Source organism: Rhipicephalus microplus, chromosome X (assembly GCF_043290135.1).
Source record: "Rhipicephalus microplus isolate Deutch F79 chromosome X, USDA_Rmic, whole genome shotgun sequence".
In the NCBI taxonomy this organism is placed as follows: domain Eukaryota; kingdom Metazoa; phylum Arthropoda; class Arachnida; order Ixodida; family Ixodidae; genus Rhipicephalus; species Rhipicephalus microplus.
This window is the reverse complement of record NC_134710.1, coordinates 493735516-493762265: the sequence shown is the minus strand read 5'-3', so window position 1 is coordinate 493762265 and position 26750 is coordinate 493735516. Positions and strand designations below refer to the sequence as shown.

The window sequence follows — 26750 nt, the reverse complement described above, 5'->3', positions numbered from 1 at the left end:
TTTCACAGCATAGCACTCCATTCTGCAGTGAAACCATCTTTACAGGGTGAATACATGCAAACTAATATACGCTTTATTCGTTTATTTCGAACACTAAAATTTCGAATACATCGAATTCATGTCGAAGTGAATTCAAATACTAAAATTCATTGAAATAATTGAACTACTCAAATATTGGCACAAACCTAGAAGTAACCAATACCGAAGTGCACATGTGAAGGATAGCCTATAAACAAATGGCAACAGGTTAACCGTGAGAGATCTTGACAAAAGCACAAATGTGAGGATGCCTGTGTTGGCTTTGCAACTGAAATGTAATGATGGAGGCTACAGATCGACACAAGATTTCAAAGTAGGAAATGGTGTTGCTTGTGTTTGGCACGTCATAGGCGTGCACACTAGGGGGGTGGCCGCCGCCCCAATTTACCTACGAAGGGGGGGGGGGGGGGAGCGAAATCTGCCCGATACGACTAAGTAGGAAGAGGGGCGCTACAATAAACTTTAAACGCCCCCACCCCCCCTGATGAAGAAGGCACTCCGATGTATAATGTAGCAGCACAAAAATTACCTTCTTCTTTGCACATCACTGATGTCAAATCGCTGCAGCATCTTCTTCTTTTATCGAATTATGAGATGTATTCTTTTATAAAGTTATAAGATATAGAGTTAAACATATTTGACAGAGATCTGTCAGGCTAGATAAGACTATATGAATAAACAGACTCTACAGCCAGGTTCAGTCTATAGTTTTTAATATTAAATTTAAAATCTGGTGCCATGTTCTGAGACCCATTCAATATCTTCTCGTGCTTCGGGGCTAGCTGTGCAGTCAACCCCTGAAAAAGACACCAAATAGGTCTCGAAATGTAGGACCAGTTCTTAATTGTAGTAGTAAAAACTACGAACTAAACGTGGCTGCAAAGTCTGAAATGCTATTGTCAAAGCTTTTACGGTGCATACACTTATATTAAATTACTGCTTCTATTGTAGCTTTCTGCTGTCCTGTTCACTCTATTAAGACAGCTCACTGTCCATATTCAAACACCTAAAATTAGCTTTTGCAGTTTCGCATCTTGAATCTGCCTTCATGCTCTTCCCGGGGGTGTGGTGGAAGTCACCGCGCCTGTCGCTGAGTATCAGATGCCATTCCATTCGTCATGCGACAAGTGTTCGTTTCCTGGGCGTTACCATCGACGACAGATTACTATGGCAACGAGCGGTCGATGGTATTGTGGCCACATCTGTGCAGTGACTCAACGCTCTTCGTTGCATGGCAGGTGTATGCTGAGGCAACAATCCTATGTCGACGCTTGAGCTGAATGCTATGCTCATAACAAGCCACCTTTACCAGCTGTTGCTGATATCGCCAACATCAAGCCAGTTTGAACGCTTGGAGGCAGTGCACAGAAAGGGTCTTCGATTGGCGATAGGAGTCCCTCAGGCGACGTCAAACAAGAAGATCAGCGATGAAGCCGAGTGTCTACCACTCCGTCTCCTGGCATCTCACTTTGTTGACGCAGCAATCAAGACTGGGCGAGTCCTCCACAGAAACAGCCCTTTTCCAGTGGCTAAGAGCGAGACCCGACTCATATTTTCACGCGGAGCTCAACACATTTCCACATTTAGGCTTGAAATCGCCTCATCAGAGCCCTATCGACCCGTCATAGTCCTTTGTGAATGTTGCATGTAACTTCAGGGTCCCTGAACTGCCGACAAAACGCACTGTTCCAACTGAGAAAGCAAGGTTTCTGGTGTTAGACCATTTGAGCACCATGTACCGTGGTCACCTACCGTATAAACCGGAATATAAGTCGAGATATTTTCAATAAGCTAAAATTGCCCCTCATCTTATATAGCAGTGTCTAGCCGAAAGTGCGACGCTGTCTGGCAACATATAACTTGCATGTGCTTGTGAAGCCGGACGCGGCCATATCCGCATCCAAATCCAATCGCAGTCTCTCTTTTTTTTTTTTCTTCCATCTGTTTTCTTTGTGTTCGTGATTTGCTTCCGATCTGTTCTGAGTTTTCACTCCGCTTGACATTGCGCTGCATTTTTAGTGACTTTTTTTTTTTTCGTTCACTGAATATGTCTAGCGGTGCGAGGAGACAGTACCCAGCTGCGTTTAAACTAGATGTTGTTAAGTTCGCAGAAGCGAACAGGAATATGGCTGCTCAGCGCCACTTTGGTATATCGGAAAAAAGCGTGCGCTATTGGATGGCACAGAAAGGGAAGCTGCAGAGGTGCAATCCACAAAAAATGTCGTTTCGTCGATGAAGTGCCGTTCATCCGCAGCTCGAGAATAAGCTAGCGGACTTTGTGCGGAAAGTTCATGCACGCTCGCTGCCAGTGACCATGGATACCATTCGCAAGAAAGCCTTGGAACTCGCTCGAGAAGCTGGGCTCACGAGAGAAGAGTTTCGTGCACCGAACTCTTGGGTGTGTCGATTTATGCGACGTAAAAGATTTTCTCTCCGGCGGCGCACGTCTATCTGTCAAAAGATGCCGGAAAAGTGTGAGGACAAGCTCATAAACTTTCAGCGCTTTGTGAACCGGCTTCGGGAGCAGAACGACTACATTATGGGGCAGATTGGTAACGCCAATGAGACCCCCTTGTGGTCTGATATGCCTTCGTCGACCACAATCACGCAGCGCGGCGCCAAGGATGTGAAGCTGTTGTCCACTGGCAGCGAGCACTTGCGCTTCAACGTCATGCTGGCATATACGGCAGATAGTAGAAAGCTTTCGCCCTTTGTCATTTTCAAACGCAAAACAATGCCGAAGGAAGTGTTCCCGCCCGGTGTTGTCGTTCGTGTCAACAAAAAGGGATACATGGACGAGGCCATGATGCTCGAATGGATACGAGTGGTGTGGAACCGTCGGCCAGGTGCACTGCTGCGTCTTCGCAGCATGCTGGTGTTGGATGCGTTTCGTGGCCACTTAACCGACGCATTGAAATGCGCATTCGGCGACGGGAAAACGGACCTCACCGTGATACCAGGTGATACGACGTCCGCCCTCCAGCCGCTCGACGTTGTGCTAAACAAGCCGTTCAAGGACCGAATGCGGCTAGACTACCAAGAGTGGATGTCCGACGACAACCCCAAGACACTGACGGGCCGCCTACAGAGGCCTCTGCTTGCGACTGTTTGTGGCTGGGTGCTTTCCGCCTGGCGCTCCTTGCCGGATTCCATGGTGGAAAATGCTTTCAAGAAATGTTGTATCAGCAACTCGCTGCATGGCACTGAAGACGACGCACTGTGGGAGGCGGCCAGCGACAAACTCTCGTCTTCAGAAGACAGTTTTGCTTCGTCGGCCGAATAAGAGCAGTTGCGATGGTGGTTGAGGGGAGCTCCGACGATCAGGGTGCGGTGTGCCCAATTCACAAATAAATTTGGTTCGGCAGTTTTGGGTTGTTTTTCTTTTTTTTTATTTTTCGGTAACCTGAACTTGGGGGGTCGACCTGTATTCCCATTCGACCTATAGTCCGGTTTATATGGTACAAGTTTACACTGATGGATCAGTGTGCACACAGACGGATAGCTGCGCAGCGGCTTTCTGCATACCCACCCTGGGCGTGTCATGGTCGGGCCGCCTGGATCATGTTGTGTCGTCCACAACTGTAGAAAGCGCAGCAATCACTGCGGCTTTGCGAAAATCACAAATGCTTTCTGCACGAGATGTGGTAGTGCTGACCGATTCACAGTCGGCATTACAGCGACTGCATCGAGGAATACTTTGACAAAAATTCACAAGGCAATCTCTGGCGCTCATTAAACACCTGATCGGCAAAAAATTCAATGTACAATTTCAGTGGATACCATCCCACGTTGGAATTGAAGGCAATGAAAAAACTGATGCCCTTGCATACGAAGCGCAAACTTGCATTCCAAAAATAAGAGATCCTAAAAATTACCAGAACAACAAGAATGTTATAGCAATCACTTCAGGGGGATCCACAAGTTTCCGCAGCAGTCATGCGTAATAAACGAACTTTCGAGAGAACAAGCGATGCTGCTTTATCAAATAAGAACCGACTCCGTATACACGCCAGTTTGGTCATTCAAGACTGGGCGAGGCGCTTCCCATTTCGTGCTGTTTGTGGTGACATCGGTAACAACGAACATTTCATTAGGCTGTGCCCGCAGTTTGACAGAGAAAGAAAAGACATGACACGCAGCTTGCAGAAAGGTTGTCACAAGCACGGGGCATTGGAAGATGTAATTTTTTCTGAAGGACCCACGGAGACGAGGAAGAGCGTGCAACATATCCTGATGACTTTTCTGCAAGACACTGGGCTTAGTGACATTTGGTAACTCACCCCTTTAATTTAAGAGATGCTCAGGTGGAAAAATTGCTGGCTTTTTAGGTCAGGCTAACCCTGCCTTTGCAACACCACCCCCACCACCATCAGCTGAATTGGCCTGGTTGGCACACTTAGACAATGAAAGAGTGTAAGAAACCAAGATGAAGACAAGGCAGTTGACATTATCTTGTCTTCATTTTGTTCCGTGCACATTATACAAAAATTGCAGCCATACTGGTGGTGACACTCAAACAGATAAATTTGCTGTAATGGGATTACCGACTTCTAGACTATACAGTTAAACCTGCCTATAACGAACCACCATATAACGAATTCCTGGATATAACGAAGTTTTTCTATTCCCTGCCATCCCTCAATAGGAGCACAGGTATTTGCAACCTCTATGTAACAAAGTAAATGCGAAAAACAACCTTGATATAACGAATTTTCCCCACGGTCAATCTTGGAATTTTGCTCTGCATTTCGGCATTTTGGTACGACCATGCATCTTCCGCTGCTGCCCCGCCGCCGCCGAAGCAGTGGTGGCGAGCACGTGGGCCGCGTCCACATGAGGCGGGCAGGGGAGCCTGCACCTTACGATCCGACGATGCCCCCTTTCTCGCCGCCGCGGTCACATGTGCCTGTATGCTCCCCCCTCCAAACCAAAAAAAAAAAAAAAAAAAAAAAACTACTTTTGGGCGCTGACAGTGCCACGCTTTTAGTTAGGGTCACACATGTGGGGCCACACTGCATATGGGGGGCTCTTTACGGAATAGTTTTCGCAGTAACCGTGTCTCTGTCCGTGTCATTCGCTCTTCATTTTTGGCGCCCTGTGCGCGTGCACAGTTTCACTGCGCACGCATGGTGTGTCCCCTGACGACGTTCAGTTTTGCTTTTTTTTATTGCGATAGTATAATTTATGTATATAGGCTGTTTAGGCTGGGTTTTTGCCGCCGCCACCTTCATTCACCGTATATCTATATACCGTATTTACTCGCGTAATCCTCGCACTCGCATAATTCTCGCACCCCCTACATCGCCCAAGAAAAATACGATTTTTTTTTCCTCGAGTAATTATCGCACCCCCGAAAACTGCCGCAATAAAGTCGTCTGCTCGTTCCAGCCACTGATGACGATAGTGTGCGCCATCTGGCACCATCTCTTAAGCGTCAAGCGTACTATTGCACGGAGATTCAATCCAATCCAAGCCAAGCCGAAGTGGCCAGTGCGCGTTGCGGCGTGTTTTGTTTGTTGTGTCAATAATTTTGTCCCGTTATGGGGCGATACTGAAGCTACACGGCTGCTTTCAAGCTGAAAGTGATTGATCGTGCACTAAACATTGGCAACGGAGCCGCCGGTACGCCCTTCGAAGCCTACGAGTTTTGTGTTCGCTACTGGTGACGGCAGCTGAAAGCCACCAAGACGCGTTGGGTCTGCCGTGTGCCTAAAACTGGGATTGATGGTAAACTTTCATTTCTTCAGAAGGAAACCACAGAACACCTACCAGAGGAAACTGTGGACGATTCTGTTAAATAGCCATCAGCGCAATACTGACGTCCTACGCTTACCTTTTGAGGGCTTCTGTTCAGCGACGAACGCTACCGCTACGCCCGCAACGCCCACAAGCTTTGCGTGTGGTATTCTGATTCTCGACTATTTGCTTCCACTTTTTGTGTCTCAAATAAATCTTGTCTTGTGTTGAACCTCTGCTTTTATTTTTGAGGTAAGTTCTAATAAGTACTTCTCAAAGCTTGCTGTAAGTTGCTGGTGTGAGAATCCCGATTTGCGGCCACTTCGTTTCCTTTTTCGCTCTCTACGTTTTCGTGGAAAGTTTTCCCCGCGTAATTCTCGCACCCTCCCAACTTTGCATCGGTTTTCCGACCAAAAAAAGTGCGGGGATTATGCGAGTAAATATGGTAGTATATGCATACGTACCTATATTTATAGAAAATCAAGAAAAAAAAATCCGCCCGCGCTCGGCTCGTCACGATGTGTCGATGGATGCTTATCTCCGATGTGTACTTTGCCCCGCGAATGCGGAGGGTGAAGAGGGGGTTTATATGCTTGTGCGCGCGCGCTTATCCTTCGGTGGAGAATCACGCGCATTCGACTTTGACCAGAACGATTGCGTTCGCTCTTTTGACACAGTCCCTTCGCGTTAAAACCGCAATGACACTCACCGAGATAGCAAGGGCGCCAGCGATCGCGACCGCCCTTAAAATCCAAGTTCATTATTGCTACTCGAGTGATTCCCTCCCCCCCCCCCCCCCCACGTTGTTTCATGCTCGTTTAAGACAGGTGGTCTACTTTGTTTGAGCACGCGATGGCAGTTTTAACATGCGGGTGATATTACGCACTTTCCAGGCGATAGGGATGGGCCGACTCACTTGATCTTTGCTTCAGCAGCGCTCGCGTGCTTTTACCCGCTTGTGAAAGTTACAGTGCGTGGGGGCATGTTGTCAATTTGGACTTGTGGAATATGGCGGGGACAGCAAGAACGCGCCGAGTGTGTCCATATAAGTGCTATCACAATAACAATGCAGTTTTTTACTGTAAAATCAGTGTTTGGGGTTAGCTTTGCCTTCAGTGCCCCTTTTGTTTAATTTGCGCATTTATTTTCCGAATTTTCGTACTGAACCTACATATAACGAAAATCTCTTTATAACGAATTTTGTCGGGAATTTATCCATTTCATTATATCCAGGTTTAACTATACAACAAAACAACAAAGCAATTTTAAACACACATGAAGATTTTGATGTGCTTCTGTAGTTCCTGAAACATTTCTAAAAGCAGATTGCAAAAAACTTTTAAAAAGCCTTCCCCAAAACAGAAAAACAAACAAAACAAAGAAAGCCTTTAGAGTACTAACCAGAAGGCCCACAAGGCATGTAGATGAATTCAAATGGCTCACTGCAGTCATTATCCGACTTGCGAATCAGCTGGAATTTGACTGGCACCTGGTGCTGTAAATTGGTGTCACGATACGGAGGCGTCTTGAAAACTATGGCCACCTGGGAGGGCCATAAGTGAGTCATAAGACTAGTGTGGATGGAAAACATGTTGAACCAAAGATACCACTGACGGCTTAGTATGGTATCGCACTACTCAGTTCAAAGGGTTGCAGATTTTATATCCTGACTGTGGTAGTCAATTGTGCATTTTAGGAGTGCTTCCGTCAGAAAACATCAGCTCAGGGCATTCCTCGTTATTCATTTGGAGAAGAAAAGACACAAGGCTGGCCATTCCCAATAAAATAACAGCGCAAACAACAAACACCCTTCAAGTTTCTTTGCCCAAAAACATTTATTACATGAGATGCACTGTGGCATTTTTTTATTGAGCAAAAAACGTGAAAAACCCCGAATGATCTCAGCACGCCTAGTTCCTTCACAGAAGACAACCGGGAAGCCAGCCTCAATGATTACAGGTGTACAAATGCAACTATTGCGTGCCAAAAAAAAAGTGTGCAACTTCCTTGCATGAAAATGATCTTAGAATGCTAGAAACACGTGATGCAGTCGATGCTGCCAGTGAAGCATATTAAAAAATACCTTTTGAATCAATGCTCACAATTAAAGCAGAATACCATCACAATCCAAGGTAAAGAAAGAGTGCCAAACCAAACGATAATAATGGTACCATTTTAACACAAAATGGTTGAAATGTATGAGGTGAGAAAACATGCATAAGAAACAAGCAAATTATCTGTCAACATCTACCAGCAGATCATGAAAGCTCATGAGCAGCATTGTGCACAGGAATCACTGAATGGCGACAGATGACTGGCGCTAGATCTTTACAGCTGAAATTTTGTTTCAAAGGCTCAGCAAAATGTCTCAGTTCTCAATTCCGTTGTTACGTACACAGTTGATACTGTGGTAGCCAAGTCAGTAAAATTGACAATTTCAACTATAAATTTGAATTAGACCATTTATGTAAAGCAAAGTTGCCATTGTGATATTTTTTACACAAGTGCAGCAAGGATGTTTAAAGGGGCCCTGTGACACTGCTTGAGCGTGTATTCTTCATTGGTTCTTCTGGCGCAGTGGAACGTGCCGATATCGTTGCGCAAATGGCAACACCGACATCGACGAAGTTATAATTTTAATTCAGGGGACAAACTACTTTGATTTTAAACTACGGTGACACATTGGCTATTTTTGTTCTGGGAAGTGAAGTCAGGCCATGTGACGTGATGACAAGGACAGTTCGCTTTTAATTGGCTTGATGTGAGAAATGGCGTGCAATATTCATATGCTGGTAGCTAGGCTATAGGAGTGAATGCTAAGAACAGCAAAAACGTTTTTTTTTACACTTTCTCAGAAGGAAGCTGTTCATTTTTCTAAATGTATTTTCACAACAACCAACCCAACACTTAGCCTGCAAACGAGGCTATGGTACGCCAGCAAATAAAGGTGGAAACGCATGCCACGTTTTTAGTGAGCCAAAAATCTGACATGCGGTGGGTGCCGGCATTGCCATAGAACGCGTCTTGCTAGCAAGCTGAGAAATGACCCTGCCCAAAACGTATCATGTGTGTATCTTACACAGTTGGACCACGGGAGTGTCTGCTACCCGACCTATGTGGTTCGTAGTAACCATGCTAACGATGCCGTCAAGAAGAGCAGTAGCGAGGAACTGTAATAAGGCCACTGTGAGGTGACATTTTCGGTATGTCTTCATGAGACGCATGCTGTAATTGGAAGCGATCTTTGACATCAGCTGGCGAGTCAAATGTGAAAGAAAACGTTTCTCATCGTCCATCATCTGCTCGAGTTTTGTACTTTGACCACTTATAACTTCAATTTCTGTGCAATTTTCATAATTGTTTTGAACTTTCAGCACTTATAACTTCACTCTCGGTGCAATTTTCGTATTCTTCTAACATTAGTCTCAGTAACTAAAGCTACATGCATTCCGGTGCCAAATAAGTTTGTCCCAAAAGTGTTGCAAGGCCCCTTTAAATAATATAGCAGTAAAAAAAACAGTGACTATGGCTCCCACAAAGTAAACATTAACAGCACTGTGGCCGCAAAGCTAGTGCACCCCCTCAGCCCCGCCCCACCCCCCCTGCAACTTGTCATCAAAACCTCGAGTGTTATGCAGAACGGAACAATGCTGACATTATTGTCATCAAACAGAACCTTTCTCCACTTAGATCTGTGAAGGTAAAACATTAAAAACTGCTGCACATTAGAAAAAGAAAAGATCTCTGGGCCTAATATCACATCAAAACAGTAACTAGTGCTATATTCACACAATATACATTGTATTTACCTAATTATAACGTGTCCAAAATTCTAATGTGAGGGGTGACTTTTCACAAAAAAAAATGAAAGAAATGTAAAAGAATTCTGCACATCACTGCAATTTTAAACAACTTGAATTTCAGTATTTCACTGTAACGCAAGAATCGACTGCCTCCAGGTAGCAAAAATCTGAAGAAAAAAAAACTCGCATTGTATTAACAGGAGTGGAACAGAGTACATAGATTTCAGAGCAGATCCGTAATCAGGCAAACAGGCATTTTGGAGCAGTTTTGGAGCAGCCAGAAGAACCTTTCTGGGCAAGTTTAGAGCAGTCAGAACCTTCAGAGCAGATGTGGCCCAGTTACACAGCACTTGTAAAGCAACAATCGTCCAATGCTGCTTTTTCAAACACTAAGCTAAATGTGAAATAGCCTTATTATTACGAAATTATAAGGACACACTCTACAGGTTTTTGCTGTTGCTGTCATGTCCCATATAAAATCCAAATTGATAGCATACCACCCCACATCGTATGTTCTATCCACAGGTAAAAGCGCACAAGAGGAAATGACAAAGGCGGTTGAAGCACAGATCTAACTTTCTGGCCCGTCTCTGTCGCTGGAAGGGCACATGCAATAGCATCCCCTCGCCCAAGAGGCCTGTGGTCGAAGGAGAGAAGTACTTCACCCATCTTGAAAGAGCACGAAAAGAAGCGAGGGAGGGTGTGTCACTTGAGCAACAACTGAGAACTTTGCTTCTAGGGCAGCGTTGCAATCGCTGGTGCACACGCTAGCTTGGCAGCCATCAGCGCAGTGATGGTCCGTGCAGGAAATTTTCCATTTTTCGGGGAATTTTCATTTGTCATTTTAAGCAAAAAAGAAAAAGGCAATCTTCGTGATTTTCCAGGGAATTTCAGGAATAGTTAAATTCTTCTATGATGACCGATAATTAGCGCGCCTTCATCTGCTGTAATCGGTTCTGGTGCATGCACCATGCCAGCACAGCCTTTGAGACTTGTTTCTGATATTTATGCGGAGCAGTTTCTAGTTCACTATTGGTGTTAAACTTGAAGCCCAAAATGTGCAGTGTACTAACAGTATATGAATTGATAAAGTCATGCTTTGGTTGTGCAGCAGCGGAGGGGCAAGTCATGATTTCAAAAGTCGCCGGTACGTGAGACACGTGTAATTATAGTATGTGTGTGCGTGAATGAGGGTGGAAATTAGTACTGTTGTGCAGGAAAATATGCTGCAAATTTCGTCAGCATTTCCAGGGAAAAATCACTGAAATAGAGAATTTTCATGTCTCTGCATGGGAATTCTTCAGTGTAGTACATCACTGCATCAGTGTGCGGCTCCCATACACTTCAACGTGTTGCATCCTCATTGCTCTCATCGCAGAGAGAATGCGAGAAAAGTGCTGCTCTCCGTGAAGAGTCTGTATTCTCAAACACAAGCGTGAGTTACGCGGCATAAGATTAAGAAGAGTTAGCTGCCAGTATCACTTCGTATAACATAGTTCGCAGCTATTGCATTCACTGCTTCGGTCTTGTGGCTCAACTGTGTCTTTTTTAGCTATGTACTGCCACACATCCTATTTTTTTTAACATGAATGCGTGAGCATCAACCACCGAGTTGATAAGCACTTTATAATGGTGCACAGCGGCCAAATGAACAAGGATATGTGCACAGGCTCGTTGAACAGTCCTGTGCACCCGTCTTGGCTAGGCTGGTCTTGAAACCACACATTACCCCAGCTTCTTTGGAGCGCTGTTACTGCATATCATTCTTTGTTTCTTTTTCCGAACGCTGCCATCAAGTTATAAAGAAACAGTTTCACCTTAAGGGTGAAGCAATGAATGTGATAGCAACGAATTGCAAGGCCGGCAGTCAACCCTTTTAGCCCCAATATCATGCAACTCTGCAAAACATTGGCGTGAAAGGATATGCCTGTGTTAAGAAGAGATGCTCTTTTCGCAGTCTTTTTACATTGAGAGCGTGCAGTGATAGGAGTGTTCATGAGAAATTCACGCTGATGCCTGCCATGATGGCACGCGCACAAGTTCACGGCTGCTGCTCGAGTGATTACAGCCTTTACAAAACCGAAACTATAACTGTTTCGATGAAACTGAAAAGATGATGTTCCGTAAATATGCTTCTGGACATGTGGCTTGATCACTTTCGCACCCTGCAGCTAAATTTGGGTGCTGCAGCGCAGCACAGTGCTGATAAGCGATATTGGCGCAGCATGGGTGGTTTGGCACAGGTAAATAAGTTTGGATCCCAGTGGCCCAAATAAAGCAACTGTTCCACCCCTGCATTGAAGTGAATACGATAAATGTAAATGGCAAAGTGCACGGCTTGCAGTACCTGAAGCAAGGATAGAGCAAACGGAAATGTTAAACGGATGAGTAAACGGAAATCTGTTAAACCAAACTGGCACTGCTTAAATGGAACACCTGCCTCTGATATGATTGGTTTCACTCTTGCATTCTGCTGCCCTGTTGATCTCTCAGCAGGCCATACGGATGGAAGGGCATGACTTTCCAAGGAAAAATAACAAACATGGGTGTTTTTCAAAGCTTTCAACAACAGCCCATCCCATTGAAAAAAGTTCCCTGGCTACAGAACTGTCTCAATGTAAACAAAACTCCTGTTACATGGGCCATATTTTCCCGGTCCCTTCAGGTTCCGTTTATTGAGAGTCTACCGTAGTTAAATACATGCTGAGGTACTGTAAATGTAGCTCCTGTACACTACTGCTGAAGAATGGTTAAGAACGCCACTCATGTAGACGAAAAAAGAAGGGGACAAGATAGGGTTTTTTTGTCTACGTCCTTAACCTAAGCATGAACCAACTAGCCCAACAACACATTCTCGTAGACTACAGCTACATACATTCAAGGTTCCTGGATTACATAATCCATTTTATTTTCCATTCCTTCGACCTTTTGCCACCATCTCAGGTGAAACTGCAGCGTGTGTGAGGAATGAAAAATAAAGTGCCTTATAAGAAATGGAACTTTAAAGTCGAGCAGAAGTTTTGCAGCATGTTATTTTCTAGTATTGAATGTATTTATATCTCTACAGAGCAGAGAAGAGTATAGAGGCTGGTGACGATTTTGCAGTGCAAGCAAGGCTCACTTCGGCACACTGCACTGCTAACTGACGCATCTTTAATAACTCTCACCTGGTAATGTACATCTGATTCCTGAAATGTAGCTGGTGCCTCCCACGTCCTTTCTTTTGTCTCCTCATTTTCTTCAAAAAACTTTATCAGGATGTCTTCTGTAAATTGGAGCAAAGTAAGCGAGAAATAATATGAACCGGAGGTGTTTAGAAACCAGCACATTTTACATGTTAACACGTCAAATGCACACTCGCCAATTTATAAGCAGAAAGGGTGCAACAACTTATCTCAAAGTGGAGCAGCCCAAGGCCGTCTTCAACCAATCTTAGGACCAGGAAATATCTTTTTGAAACAACCTACTTGTGATTTTAAAGAAACCTAAAGCAGCATATCAAACCAAAGCTCAACCAAAGCTGAAGACAGATCATAGAGGTTGACTTAAAAACCGGAATATTCATACCCTTGCATGACCATTGAACATGACCTAAATTTTCTGTTTATTATCATCAGACCTAGCCTTACATTATAATGGCTTAAATCCTCAACATAGATCTGTAATGAAAAATTCCCCATTTCTAAGTTAATATTTCAGCTCAGATAAATTTGTATTGATTAGCTTGAATAGCAACTTCAGTTTGCCTTTTTCTACTTATATGCTTGCAAAAGATGTTCATTTTATGTAGTCAATTAGTTGCTCATGACTATGGTGCACTGCATTTCCACCTTTTGCAAACTACTACTTGAGTATCATCAAAAGACAGCCCTATTCCCTTGTGTTCATGGCTGGTGATTTGTACATATCCTTGTACCAATTTCTTTAGGTCTCGTATTGAGTGTCATCATCATGCGTACTACCTTTTCATGCTGCCAAATTGAATTGACCAACATTGCCTGTATGCTCTTTGTGCATTACAAAAAAAAAAGAAAAAGAATAAGCGCGTTCACCAAAACTGTGCCCACTATAACTGGGGCTATAAAAATCAAGCTAGACTGAACTAGCCCTGTGGGATGACATAATTGAGTAACTAAAATACATGGTTTTCTAAAATAACCATGGCATTCAGGAAGTGGCTATCTGTAACGAAAAAAGTTCCTGGCTACAGGCCTGTTCTACGCACAAAGAAACAGAGCATGAGTGACTTCAGAATGAATAGATATTTAATTATATTTAAATATAATTGATTAAAATAACACATGAATCAACACCCATGACTTTTTTTCTCATATAATACCCAGTACATTAAAATAATGTTACGTAAATTTGATGCATTTACAGGAAGTTCTTCCACAGGTGGAAGTATTCGAAAGTATTAGAACACATTAAACGGTGCCACATACACGAACTGCGTCGTGTTGTAGGAGCATAGATGCCTACTGTTCACCAACATGACGTCATAAAGTCCAACACACTTGCGGAAGTGCTATGGTGGAGCGTCTCTTAGCCTTAAAGGTAATATAATTGTAAATAAATTCATGATGCATTAGAAGCCCTGCATCAGACTGCAAATGTACAAGACATTGTGAATACTCACTCTTGTTGATCTTCTCACAGAGAATCCAGACCTCATCACCACCTTTGCACGATCCTGACTTGCGATTTGCTTTGGTTATTCTGAGCTTTCCAGCCTCTGGTAAAAAAAAAAGAGAAGAAATAGACACAAGTTTGGCATAACAACTGGTAGCAGGCCAGTACATTGAACAATGAGCAGCCCGAGTAAAAAAATATTGAGGGAACTAATTTTTTTTCTGCGGAATTCTTCGTAGAGGAACTACTTGAGCACAAGTGTAAGAGGTTGACCATGAAGCTCTACAAAACTGAGCATGATGTGAATACTTGAGCACAAGTGTAAGAGGTTGACCATGAAGCTCTACAAAACTGAGCATGATGTGAAAGTGCTATGCATGCACATAGAAGAAATAGAAAGTGCACAATAGAGCGTTGCATATTTAATGACATCAGCTCGATTTCACGCTTGCATGGTTCTGTGTAATCTTAGAACCACTTTTCGGCAGCAGTGGTCGTGGCAGCATTTGCAACGCGCCTGACAAACATCTCCTGTTTTCGCAGGATCACCCCCTATACTACATTTCTGCACGTGCTGCCCGGCGACGTTGCAGCTACAGCACAAGCTATCGCCTGCATCACCTATCATCTTCGACATCATCGTCTCCTCTCCTATCCATCGGTGTAGACTACATAAGACGAAGATTCCAGCAGCGCCCTCCATTTTGGCAGCAGTGGTCGTGGCAGCATTTGCAATGCGCCTGACAAACATCTCCTGTTTTCGCAGGTTCGTTTCATTTGTATTCTCGTGTCATAGGCTTACATTGTTTTATTGCTGCCGCACCATTTGCTGCCCCTTTGAGTGTACTGTTTTCACGATGCCAGCTAACACAGGTCTTACCAAGGATATAGAGGCATTGCGCAAAGAAGTTGATGAGCTGCATAATAGCCTCTCCCTCTTCAATCATCTCTTTGAAACTATGAAACAAAAACAGGAATCTCTCCAGAAAAAAAAAACAAGGACCTTCAACAAAAAAAATGAGTTACTGAGCCAATGAGTTGCTGACCTAGAGCAATATTCCCGCCAGAATAATCTTGAAATTAAAGGTGTGCCTACTACAAAGGGTGAGGATTGTATTGCAGTTCTTCAGCGCATCGGTGAAAGTGTTGGTTGTGCTATCTCTTCCGCGGACATTGATGTTGTTCACCAGGTGCCAACTAAAAATGGACCGAATGAAAAAAAAAACATAATTGCCAGGCTCCCCTCACGTGTGAAAAAAGCAGAGTTCGCAAACAAAGTAAAGAAAGCTCGTCTTACTACACGCGCCATCGGTTTCACTGCCCGTCAGGAAAGACCAGTGTTTGTCAATGACCATCTGACCGCTGAAAGTAAACGCCTGTTTCCTCAAGCACTATCGCTAAAAAAAGAAAAAAGTGGCAATTCTTGTGGGTTGATAATTGCCAGATCAAGACCAGAAAGGAGCCTGACAGTAGTGTTTTCTGCATTTCCAAGCTCAGTGATCTGTCTATTTTTTCGTTCACTTAGGCTAATAGTTCATATCTGATTTATGGCTTTCTACCCTTTTCAACAGGCAAGGAAACTATTGCACCATTTCGCGAAGTCTCATGTTTCACTTGTTCATCTCAACACGCGTAGTTTACCGAAACATTTTGATGATCTTATCAACTTCATGACGCTCATTGATCATAGTTTTTCTGTCATCTGTCTTTCCGAAACTTGGTTGTCATCATCAGATGACGTACTGTTTGTACCACCAGGTTACCTCTCGAATTCGCTCACCGCGCTAACAGCCGGCATGGTGGCTCTGCCATTTTCGTACGCAATACCATGACCTACATTCGTCGCTATGACTTACCCCTTACCACTGATAACTGCGAATCTGTATGGCAAGAATTTGATGGCTCTTGTTTTAATGGTACAAAAATAGTTCTGGGATGCATTTATCGTTCACCATCCTCACCCTACTACAACTTCTGCTCTGCCCTTGATGAAACGCTCACTCGAGTTAACAACGAACATAAAAATATAATCATCATGGCCGACATCAATATAAATATTGCTGATATTTCTGACTCCTCGTGCTCGGAATATATAAAATGCTTTCAAGGAAACGGGCTTGAGTGTTCAATTACCACTTCCACACGTAGTGTTCCTGGTGGTTCCAGCACTTTTATTGACCACATTCTAACGAATATTGCTACAGATCATTCTGCCGGTGTTGTCGAATTTCCGTTTACTGGCCCCTTTCCTGTATTTCTTTTTGCGAATAGTCACGTAAAACATAAACTGAAGACTGTAACTAAAGATGTATTTTCAACTGACAAATTCCGTAGCATCATTTCGCGGACTGATTGGACAGGTGTCCTAAACGATAGCTCTGCTATTCCAGCCTTCCGTAAACTTTGTGATAAGATCACTGATGCAATGAATAAATGTTCCAGTAAATCATCACATGTCAAAGGATATTCTGTTCCTAGACAACCTTGGATGACCAACGGTCTACTGCGCAGCATTGAAAAAAAGAATAATTTGCATAAAAAAGTAAAAATGCAACCATTTAACTTATCACTTTTGCAGCAGTTTAAAAAGTACTCCAATACGCTTTGCATGTTGTTAAGGGATACAAAGCACAGTTACTACCAAAATCGTATTCTTAACAATGATAATGACAGCCACAAAAATTGGCAATCAATTAAAGAATTTTTAAATCAGCAAGCTTCCGAGCCGGGGATTTCAAAAGTTGTTGTTGGTACACGAGTACTCACAAATGCCTCCGACATTGCCAATGCCTTTAACCTACATTTTTCTAAGGCCAATGCGCCTACTTTTTCTGTTGTTTCCTCTCTCCCTCGATGCTCGCATTCTTTTTATTTAAGCCCTGCTTTTCCGCACGAAATTACTCAAGCAATTAAGCAACTAAATTGCACAGGTGCTGGCCTAGATAACATTCATCTGTTTGAAATAAAACTCATTGCCTCGGAGATTTCCATTTCTCTGGCCCACGTAATTAACTTGATGTTTAAGAATGATGATTTTCCTGAGGAACTAAAAATACGCAAAATAGTTCCAGTGTTCAAAAAAGAGGACCACACGCTAATCAACAACTATCGTCCAATAACTATGCTTCCTTTCTTTAGCAAAGTTATCGAGAAACTGCTGGTTACTCGACTGACAAATTATCTGAACAAGTTTAGTCTTCTGACACCTTATCAGCCCGGTTTCAGGCCCAACTTTTCTTCAGAACTCGCACTAATCGAATTCACAGATTACCTTAAACATTCCATCGACATGGGCTTATTCGCCAGGGCCATATTTGTGGATCTTTCAAAAACACTTGACACTATCAATCATGCCATCCTTTTCACAAAATTAGACTCTTATGGTATTTGTGGTCCGACACTAACGCTTATACGTAATTATCTGTTGAACAGATCTCAGCTTGTTCTAGTCGGCAATTCTTTTTCTAACTCTCATACCATAAATCAAAGTGTTCCTCAAGGTTCAATACTAGGTCCACTCCTTTTTTTATTGTACATCAATGACTTACCAAAATGTCTTAATTCATCTAGATGTACCCTATATGCCGATGACACCACCATATTTTCCTCTGATAGTATTTTAGATTGCTTACTTACAGAATTAAATAAAGATGCAGCCAATATCGTACAGTGATGCCGTAATAATCAGCTCGTAATTAACCCGATTAAAACTACATTCATGCTATTTCACTCTCCACGTAAAACTATACCATTCGTGCCGTGCCTAACCATAGACGCGCATGTTATTCTCCCGTCTGACTCAACCACGTTTCTTGGTGTTACCATTGATCCTCACCTAAAGCTTGATAAGCACATTGCCGCTATTTCGTCCAAAATTCCTTTTGGAATTCGAGTTCTGATTAAAACCTGCACTTACTTCTCTTTGCGCATTCTTCGCTCACTATACTTCGCCTTCATTCATAGTCGTCACCTGACATACTGTTGTTCTTCTTGGGGAAACGACTATAGGGCTCATTTGTCCAAGATCCATTTACAGAGTAAAGCTTTGAGGATTATAACCTTTAGTCACTGGAATGACTCCGCTAAGCCTATCCACAGTAATCTCGGCATTCTCCCCACCCATCATTCCATATCCATGAAATTATGTATGGTCATATTTCGTGCGCGTCAGCATGATATTGAAATAAACAGTATTTTATTCCGTTATCTTATAAATCCAAATTCGACCAGATTTTCCTTACAACGTTTTCCTTACGACCGGTGGTGCACTCAAACTATGGTAAACAGACAGCGTTCTTTTCTGGTATTTACCTCTGGAATTCACTACATACGTCAATTAAAATGTGCCACAATATAGCATCATTTAAAGCACAATTAAAGAAACATTTACTTCAACATCTTTGCTGACATTTCATGGTACCATCTTTCACGTTTTTTTTAAGTCATATTTGTTTTTATTTGTTTCATTTTCATTTGTCTTTTTCATTCTTTTAGAAACTGTGTTTTCGCAATTGTGAATTGTTTTACGCCTTGTTAACTTAAAATTCGCGTCGATTTGTCTCAGAGTGTACTAATGTATAGGTTTCTGTACTATTGTTGCATTTCATGCTTTTGAATTATCTTTGTTTTTTCTTGTGTTTTTTTTTTTTTCACTTTCCGTGTTTCGAATATGCTTTTCCTTTGCTCGACATCTGCCTGCCCTGTATTCCAATCAACACATTATTGCTAGGAGGTCCCCTGACAGTGTTTACTTCGGGACCTCCTTCTGCAATACTTATGAACCATGTCACTTGTATTTTCATGATGTCACAATAAACTTCAATTTCAACTTCACTGTCTTTTGGTTTTATTATTTCAGTGAAGCGAGTGACAAAAGCCATTTTGGCGCAGCATAACAATCATTGGTAGCAGTTACTCGTCACACATTTTCAGCCCCAAACATCTGTCTCCAAGCCAGGGTTATTGCCCCACATGTAGAAAGAAACCTGTCTATATGCCTACACCTGCCTGCATGTTATCTTGAAGTACTCCTCAACATGAAATTAGGCCAATGCACTTTGCTTTTCTGCAGAAATCCCCAAGTCAGCTCAAACTACCCAGCACTTCCCAGGAATTTTCGCGGTATTTGCAAATGACCCTGGCTTTCCCTGAAACTTTCGTTACAATACTGGAAGTACAATCTGTCTAAACTTTTCTTGCATTCTATTCACTTTTAAAGGCATCAGGCCTGCACAGAAGGCGCAGCACAGTTGCAGCGAAAGCTAGAAGAGCGACTTTTCAGAGCCTTTTCTTAACACTCACAGGGTAACTGCTGCAAGCACACTTGCTTGATGCCCACTATGGCATTAATAATAAAAAATTTTGTGTCGAAGGCTAGAATTTGCTATGCTATTTTTCGTCATTCTTCTGAGAAGCATAATATTTGCTAAACACTTGCAAAGAATTTTGTGCGATTGTTCATGCAGTGGCTGACGACGATGAGGAATTATACCTGAAGTGGGTATGCACCACAGTTAATAGGTGAACAAGAACAAGCTTTTATGATGGGTTAAAGCATTGAACGACACACTTCTTAAGTTATTCGCATTGTGCGACAACTGGTTGTTTTTTCGCTGTTTTAAAATGCTTTATAAGTCATACTAATGCGATTGCTTTCCACACATCAAGCCTGCCTAAAGTAAGTTTGCTAATAAGTCCCAAGCACTTGCATGGCTCAGTGGTATAATACTGGGCTCGCACCCAGCAGACCCGGGTTCGAGTTCTACTATGTCATCGGTGCTAGGTTATTTTTCTAATTTCATGTGATGTGGTTATCGACACCGGTGGTGGCGGCGGACAACTACGGCAGCGCGTGACCGGAGTTTTGATCTTATAACTGCTTTTGCTGTAAAAAAAAAAAGAAAACTTACACCATTTCCTGCTAAAAAGAACCATGTGTGAATGCCAAGCAGTAGGGAGATGGTAAACGGCACCCACAGAAGCTCGTCTATGCCACCTTAAGCAAGTGCACCAACATTCAGAACCAGATTGATATGTGGGGTTTGATGTCCCAACAGACGTGCCAATCCCAGAGTTCTAAAGTACTACAGGAGATGACAAAAAATACTAAAACCAAGTACAAAAATACTAAATTGGCACTTTATTTTCCAAAAACTGGCTTAGATGAATGGAATACAAAAGAAACATTTCACAAAAGAAGCACAAAAAGTTCCCAAGTCTCGGAAGTGGAGGGACAGACTAGCATAGATACTAAATTGGCACTTTATTTTCCAAAAACTGGCTTAGATGAATGGAATACAAAAGAAACATTTCACAAAAGAAGCACAAAAAGTTCCCAAGTCTCGGAAGTGGAGGGACAGACTAGCATAGATGCCATGGCAGCTTTGGCCTTCCTCAGGAAGTCCTTCTCGAAGACCTGTTCGTGGCACTTTCCCGAGTGTGACTGGTCACATCTTGCGACAAGCAACTGCTCCACAGTCTTTTTTGACATGAAGGCACTGAACTGGGTGTGCGCCTTTTTCACTTTGCTGAAAACTCTTTCACACTCCGCACAACTATGCGGAAGTGTTAGGACCCCCAACATAAACTTTAAAAGTCTGGCATACTTGAAGCTGCCATCCACTTCTCGTAAACTGGACACCACCTGCCATTGCTCATCAATCTGCTGCTCCTTAGGTACTTCAGCGGGTAATTCTTTCAACTGAAGACGCGTGAACTCTGCCTGAATGTCATCCAGAGCAGAATTCACATCTTGCCCCTCTTGAAGTGGTAGCAGCACTGGGAAGCGGTTGATTAAGTACTTGACGTCAGAAAACCTGGCGTGTTCAATGGACGCAAGCCTTGCTACTTCTGCACTCTTCAGCAGCTCACACTTTAGTGGAAATTTCAGGATCATGTACTCCGTTGCTGCAACGAAGAACCTTCTTATATGTGTAAAAGCTCTTTCTTTGCTTCTTTTTTTAGGCCTTCCAAGGTCTGTGTGGTCCGACTACCAATTACAATATCTTAAGGCACAATGGTCGTCTTCATTTTCCTGCATTCAGAAGTGGCACCTGCCTTGTCAATGAGGCTACAGCAAGACTTATTACTTTTCAGTATAGCCTCAGCCACTGATAACACCACATGTCTTGGATAACTGGCCTTTTCCATGCAGACAGCCTGCTGCGTGAACGATTCATGAACTGCATGCATGCATGACTTCTCAAGAGCATTCTTGATGTACATCTTAACAATACCCCCTTTCCCTAGTTTAGAATGTGTTGACTGATAAGACAAAAGTGACTTCTGAACATGCGGTTCATACCTAGAGCAGACGTGATTACTGGGGCAACGCAGAGCAATATTGAGAAATTGCGTGTTCCCTTCTTCAGGTTTTTCCTGCTTAATGTCCAAGGGATTCAGGCACTTTTGGAAAATATGCAAAATAGCCTCGACCCTTTGGTCAAAGACATTCTCATTGCATTCAGGGAACACCGAAAAATCATCTACATAACGGAAAATATGCACGCAAAAAGACGGTACAGTCGAATCTCATTAATTCAAACATGCTTAATTCGAACTTCCGGTTAATTCGAACTTTTGGTTAATTCGAACTCCCGCTAAGGTCCCATCAAAGCTATATGTATTCCAATGGGCGAAAACTCCCTGTAATTCGAATGCAAAGCATTTGCGACAGTTAATTCGAACATGCCGCGCTCCGATAATGCTCTCAGCACCATGCCCAATCCCACGGTGGCACCTCCGACACCTCAACGCTGCGCGCAAAAGAAAAGAAAAAGAAAAAAAAAAGGCTGCAGAAGAATGTTTGCTCTCTCTCAAATGCTGAACTGCGACGCTTCTCCCTTTTTTTGTCCTTGCCGTGTAAAGACCTTTCTCCTTTCAAAGCCGCACGCAAAGACAGAAAAAAAAAAAAAGAAAGCTGTCGTGGAGCGTTGGCTTTTTTTCCCGTCAGTGCCATGCTTCCCCCTTTCCTGTCCCTGCCAGGTAAATCCTTCTCTTTCAACGATGCACGCGAAGAGAGAAAAAAAAAAAGTTGCTGCAAGTGCTGGTTTTCTTTCAAATGCCGATCTGCTTCTCTCTGCGTAGAGATGCTCCTCCTTTCTCGTCACGTGCTGGTCATGCTGCGGCTGAGGCGGAAGGTAGTAGTGAAGACGCAGTCGTTGTCGTCGTCGTCTTTAGAGAGTTTTGGCACTGGACATTGCTGCGCGCAACTTCTCTTGCGAGGAGAATGCTGAAGCGGAAGTAGAAATTTTTTGCAAGCTGCATGCGAAATGGATTGACTCACTGCAAGGCAAACGTGTGCAGACGTGCGTCACCGATTACTTCAATGAATGGCCGGTGTCCTGTGATTTGTGAATAAACGTAAGTCTTCTGAAACTTCCCCTCGTGTGTTAGCTCAATGCACATGCGCGACTGAATGGTGGGCCGTCGTCCATTCATTTAGCTTTCATTAATTTGAACTTCTCTTAATTCGAGCAAATTTTCCGGCCTTTTTGAATTCGAATCATCAAGATTCGACTGTATATGCTTCAAAATATTCTTATCACATTGTGCCATGACCAGGTAGCTAAGGACTGGAGCATTACATGCGACGAAACAAATGCCCATGTTGAGAGCCAAATTTTTCATTTTAGAGCTGTTTTCTTCAAAAACAAAGCAGGTGTAAGTGTGAGTGACATTCTAGAGCTTATTTTATTTGTATTCCAGCTTCGCAGCTTGGAATAAAAATGTTTTCCTACAAAAAACGTGTGGAAACCTTCCAATACGGTAGACACTATTCTTTCATATATGCCTAATAAGTCCGAAAGTACTCCTCTGTCCAAAGCTTCCCGACATGCTGAAGAATGCCACAAGCTTGCCCACTCCTTTTCTCAGAAGGACCAGTGGCAGCAGCAATCCCATCAACCTAGGAATCGTTCAGCTCAAGTTTTCCACCTGATTCTTTGGTGTGGCTTCGAGTACCTGCTACCGCACCTGGCTACCCCGCAAAACTTGTTCCCAAATACCTCGAAGCATACCGCGCTGTAGAGAAAAAGACCCCAGGATGGCGTCTTTTTCTACAGAGGGCTATTACAGAGAGGAAGAGTGGCCTCAGCGGTAATGCTCTGCGCCTCAGCGACATCGCCATCGGCATGAGCTTGTGGTTGCTACGCTTTGCCAGACGCTGCTGACCGCTACTCAATCTGTGTTCTACTCTGCCAATAAACCCCTTAACAAAAGCAACATAAACTCACATGCACAAAGATCATAAATGAACGAAATGTTTTTGTTTTCTTAAGATTGCATACGCGACTTGTTTTACTTGAGATTTGGTAAAAATGTAGTTTTTTATTGTAATTTTCATGAGCTGTAAGCACCGAAACAGAGTAAAGGCTCATTGAGACCTGTAACTAGGACCAGTCTTGCGACCAAAAAGTGATTGAAGGCAACATGTGTGAGACCTGTTGCCACACTTGAACTGGTATAGCGCATTACGGGAAAGAAGAAACGGCCGAGCAGACCGACACAAGAGGACAGAGAGGACAGAGGACTAGCGCTCTGTCCTCTTGTGTCGGTCTGCTCGGCCGTTTCTTCTTCCCCGTAATGCGCTATACCAGTTCAAGTACGACGAACCAACTCGCCCAATCTTCAACACCCCTGTTGCCACACACTATTCAAATCCACTTGCACTGCCGTAGCCTCACAAAATAGGCTGCCACTGCACGTTTGATTTGTTTGCCCCTTCAGTCGTGCAAGTGAGGCCAGGCATACAGACCAGTGCTAGCCACAGGTGTGAACGAGTCTTTAGCAGTGTCCAACCACAAATGAGTACCTCTGCACTTCAGTAGTTGACATTCTTGAAAAGGAAACTTAAAACCGCACCTCCTAGGGTCCAGATTCTATAACATAATGCTTACGCCAGAGCTATATTAAAATATGCTTCGATTGTATGGGACCCCCCCAACAAAAGTGATGTTCAAGAACTTGGTTGCCTTCAAAGAAAAGCAGTGCTCTTCATACTTATTAAGTATAGAATGACTGACTCACTTTCCCCACTACTGATGCAACACAACTGCCCATAGCAAGAATCCCACAGAACGGTCAGTAGGCTTATTTTTCTTCAAAACTGTCTTAAAGTAACTATAAAAGTTAAGCATGCCTGACTGTCTAAAAAATGGTGCGAAGAAGACGAGGGAAGCTTGCGATGAAAAATGCGCAAACAGGGGTTGTGTCGAGCCAACGTTTCGACAAGCGAACTTGTCTTTCTGAAGGCTGGAACAGAATTAATTTCTTTATTGATAGTGTGTCTACGTTTCGTACCCTCTCCTCTATTCTAACAACGGAGGGAGAGAGGCAACATGTATAAGCGAGTGTGAGAGAGTGGGGGAGGGGGTGGGGCTGTAACGAATTGTATGAGTGAAGAAGGAACAGTTATCTATCACAGCCCCACCCTGCCCCCTTCTAGGGTACCAAGTGTAGACATGCTAGCGCTGAAGAAATCAAAATCAGTTCTGCTCCAGCCTTGAGGAAGACAAGCCTGCTAGTCGAAACATTGGCTCGACACAACCCCTGTTTAGTGCTTTTGTGATGTTAAACCTCAGATATCAATCAATCAACACCTTTTTACAGATTTTCTTTCATATGCTTGATTGTGTATGTTCCCACACAACTAGGAAAACTAGACTCACCCACAGTAAGGTACAAGCCTCTATTTCTGTGAAAACAAAATTGCATAAATAGTACACCTTTTTTTCTAGAACTGCCTCTGCCTAATGCCATGCTCCACCCTCTACTGTTGTTGATGCCGATGACTTTGTACCCGAACTGCAAAGCTTGTACTTTTTATGCGTCGTGACTGTAACTAACGTTCTTTTTGCATTTTAATTTCTTTCATTTTTCTTATTATTTTATTTCTTTTTCCCTGTGATTGTGATGTTTTTATGATTCTGTGATCACTTATAGAGCCCCCCCTGAATGGACCATGCATGGTCCGCACTATTGCTAAATTAAGATAAAAACAGATAAGAGACTGGCAGCTTACTTGAGTTTGCAACTGGGTTGGAGTAAACAACACACAATGGTTTCCAGACACCGTCTTCACAGCACTCGGCCGTAAAGCAGATGCGGACAAGGTTCAAATTCAGCTCAGCTGCTTCTTTCTTGGCTTCAGTCTGAAGCTGCCGCGCTTCTTCTGCAACGAGAGCACAGCGATCGATCACCAGATGGAAGACAGGAACACAAGGCAATGAAAAAATTCTAGCAGGTAGCATCCGAAGATTCTAAAGCTGTCATAAAAACCATTTAAGAGGGGCCAAGAACCACCCTTCGAGCTTGGCAAGTCAAACCATTGCTGCAGATACTGCTACGAAGATCTCTTGCAGTTGTTCACAGCAAAGAAATCTTAGAAGTTGGGGGGGTGCTGACACCCTCTGTGAAGTTGTTTGCGCCGTGTGGCACACGTGTCTCCCCCCAAGGCAGCATTTCGGGAGACGACTGCCGGGCGATAGATGGCGTTGTGTTCGCGTTGAGTACCACTGTTGGTACAGTGATAGCGCCGGCGGTGACCCCTGGCGGAAGACAGGCCTTGGTGGCGGGCGAGAGTTGAGCGAGCCTCTTCTGGGCGTGGCGGTGGCCGCGAACAGTAGTCTCTAGCATGGTTCCCGGCGCGTGTGGCACCGCGGGCCAGCGCGCAGGGGGGCCCACGTGGTAAGTCAAGCGTTGGCGACGCCGCCTTGGGTGTTTAGTGTGTTTGTTATGTGTGTTTGTCATGTTATTGTGTAACGATGTCCTAGCGTGTTCATTACTGATGTACCGATTCGGCGGACGATATCATCGTCTAAATTAGTTAAATAAATGTATGTATATTGTTTGGTTTGTACCGACCGTGTCTGCTGTGTCCGTTCACTCCAAGAGCATGGCGTGGTGCCCGCTTGCCTCGTCGAGACCCCACAAGTGGAGCATGATGTTTCCCTTGGTAGCCCTTCGAGGCTACCAGCACCTTGTATTCGGCGTCAAACGGCAGATAAGATGCTATTTACTAATAGCCAACATACCGTATCTACTTGTATAATAAACCCTTTTTCTTTTTTCTACTAAGAAATATTGACATCAATTTGGGTGGAAAATTTATTGCAAAGTAGAAAAAAGCCATGGTAGTTATAGCAGCAAAAATTTAGCAACACGGTATTAAAAGGGTACTGACACGAAATTTTTTACTTATCATTTTTTTGCGACAAATAATAGGCCAAGCCTCCAAGAGCATAGAAAATGTGCCGGTAAGCATGAATGCACCCTGAAAAATTAATTATACAGCATGCTTTTAAAAGCTCATTTTAGTTCATGCTGTATTCTGACGTCACCACATAGTATAAGCAACACCACCAGGTGGTAATATGCGCCTGCACAACTTTTCGTGGCATTTCCTCGTCCGCATGTCGCTTCTTCACTTGTCTGCTTTATCTGTTGCACACCGCACGTGTGGCAACTGCGGTGCTATCAACAAAGAACAAATATTTGTAAACCAACTCGAACGACAGCAATGACTTCGGCAGAGAGGAAGAC

General features: G+C 43.5%; 1 protein-coding gene across 26 annotated transcripts in view; it reads right to left on the bottom strand.

Annotated features, from left to right (window-relative positions):
• The window catches only part of Rel (nuclear factor NF-kappa-B family member relish), a 411660-nt gene that overhangs the window by 311069 nt on the left and 73841 nt on the right, over positions 1–26750 (bottom strand). For all 26 annotated transcript variants that reach the window (XM_075880947.1, XM_075880950.1, XM_075880933.1 and 23 more), the window contains exons 6-9: positions 25231–25380; positions 14218–14313; positions 12746–12843; positions 7177–7318 (exon numbers count right to left, since the gene is read on the bottom strand). In XM_075880947.1, coding sequence (XP_075737062.1) covers positions 7177–7318; positions 12746–12843; positions 14218–14313; positions 25231–25380 — 486 coding nt within the window. The remainder of the gene's footprint in view (positions 1–7176; positions 7319–12745; positions 12844–14217; positions 14314–25230; positions 25381–26750) is intronic.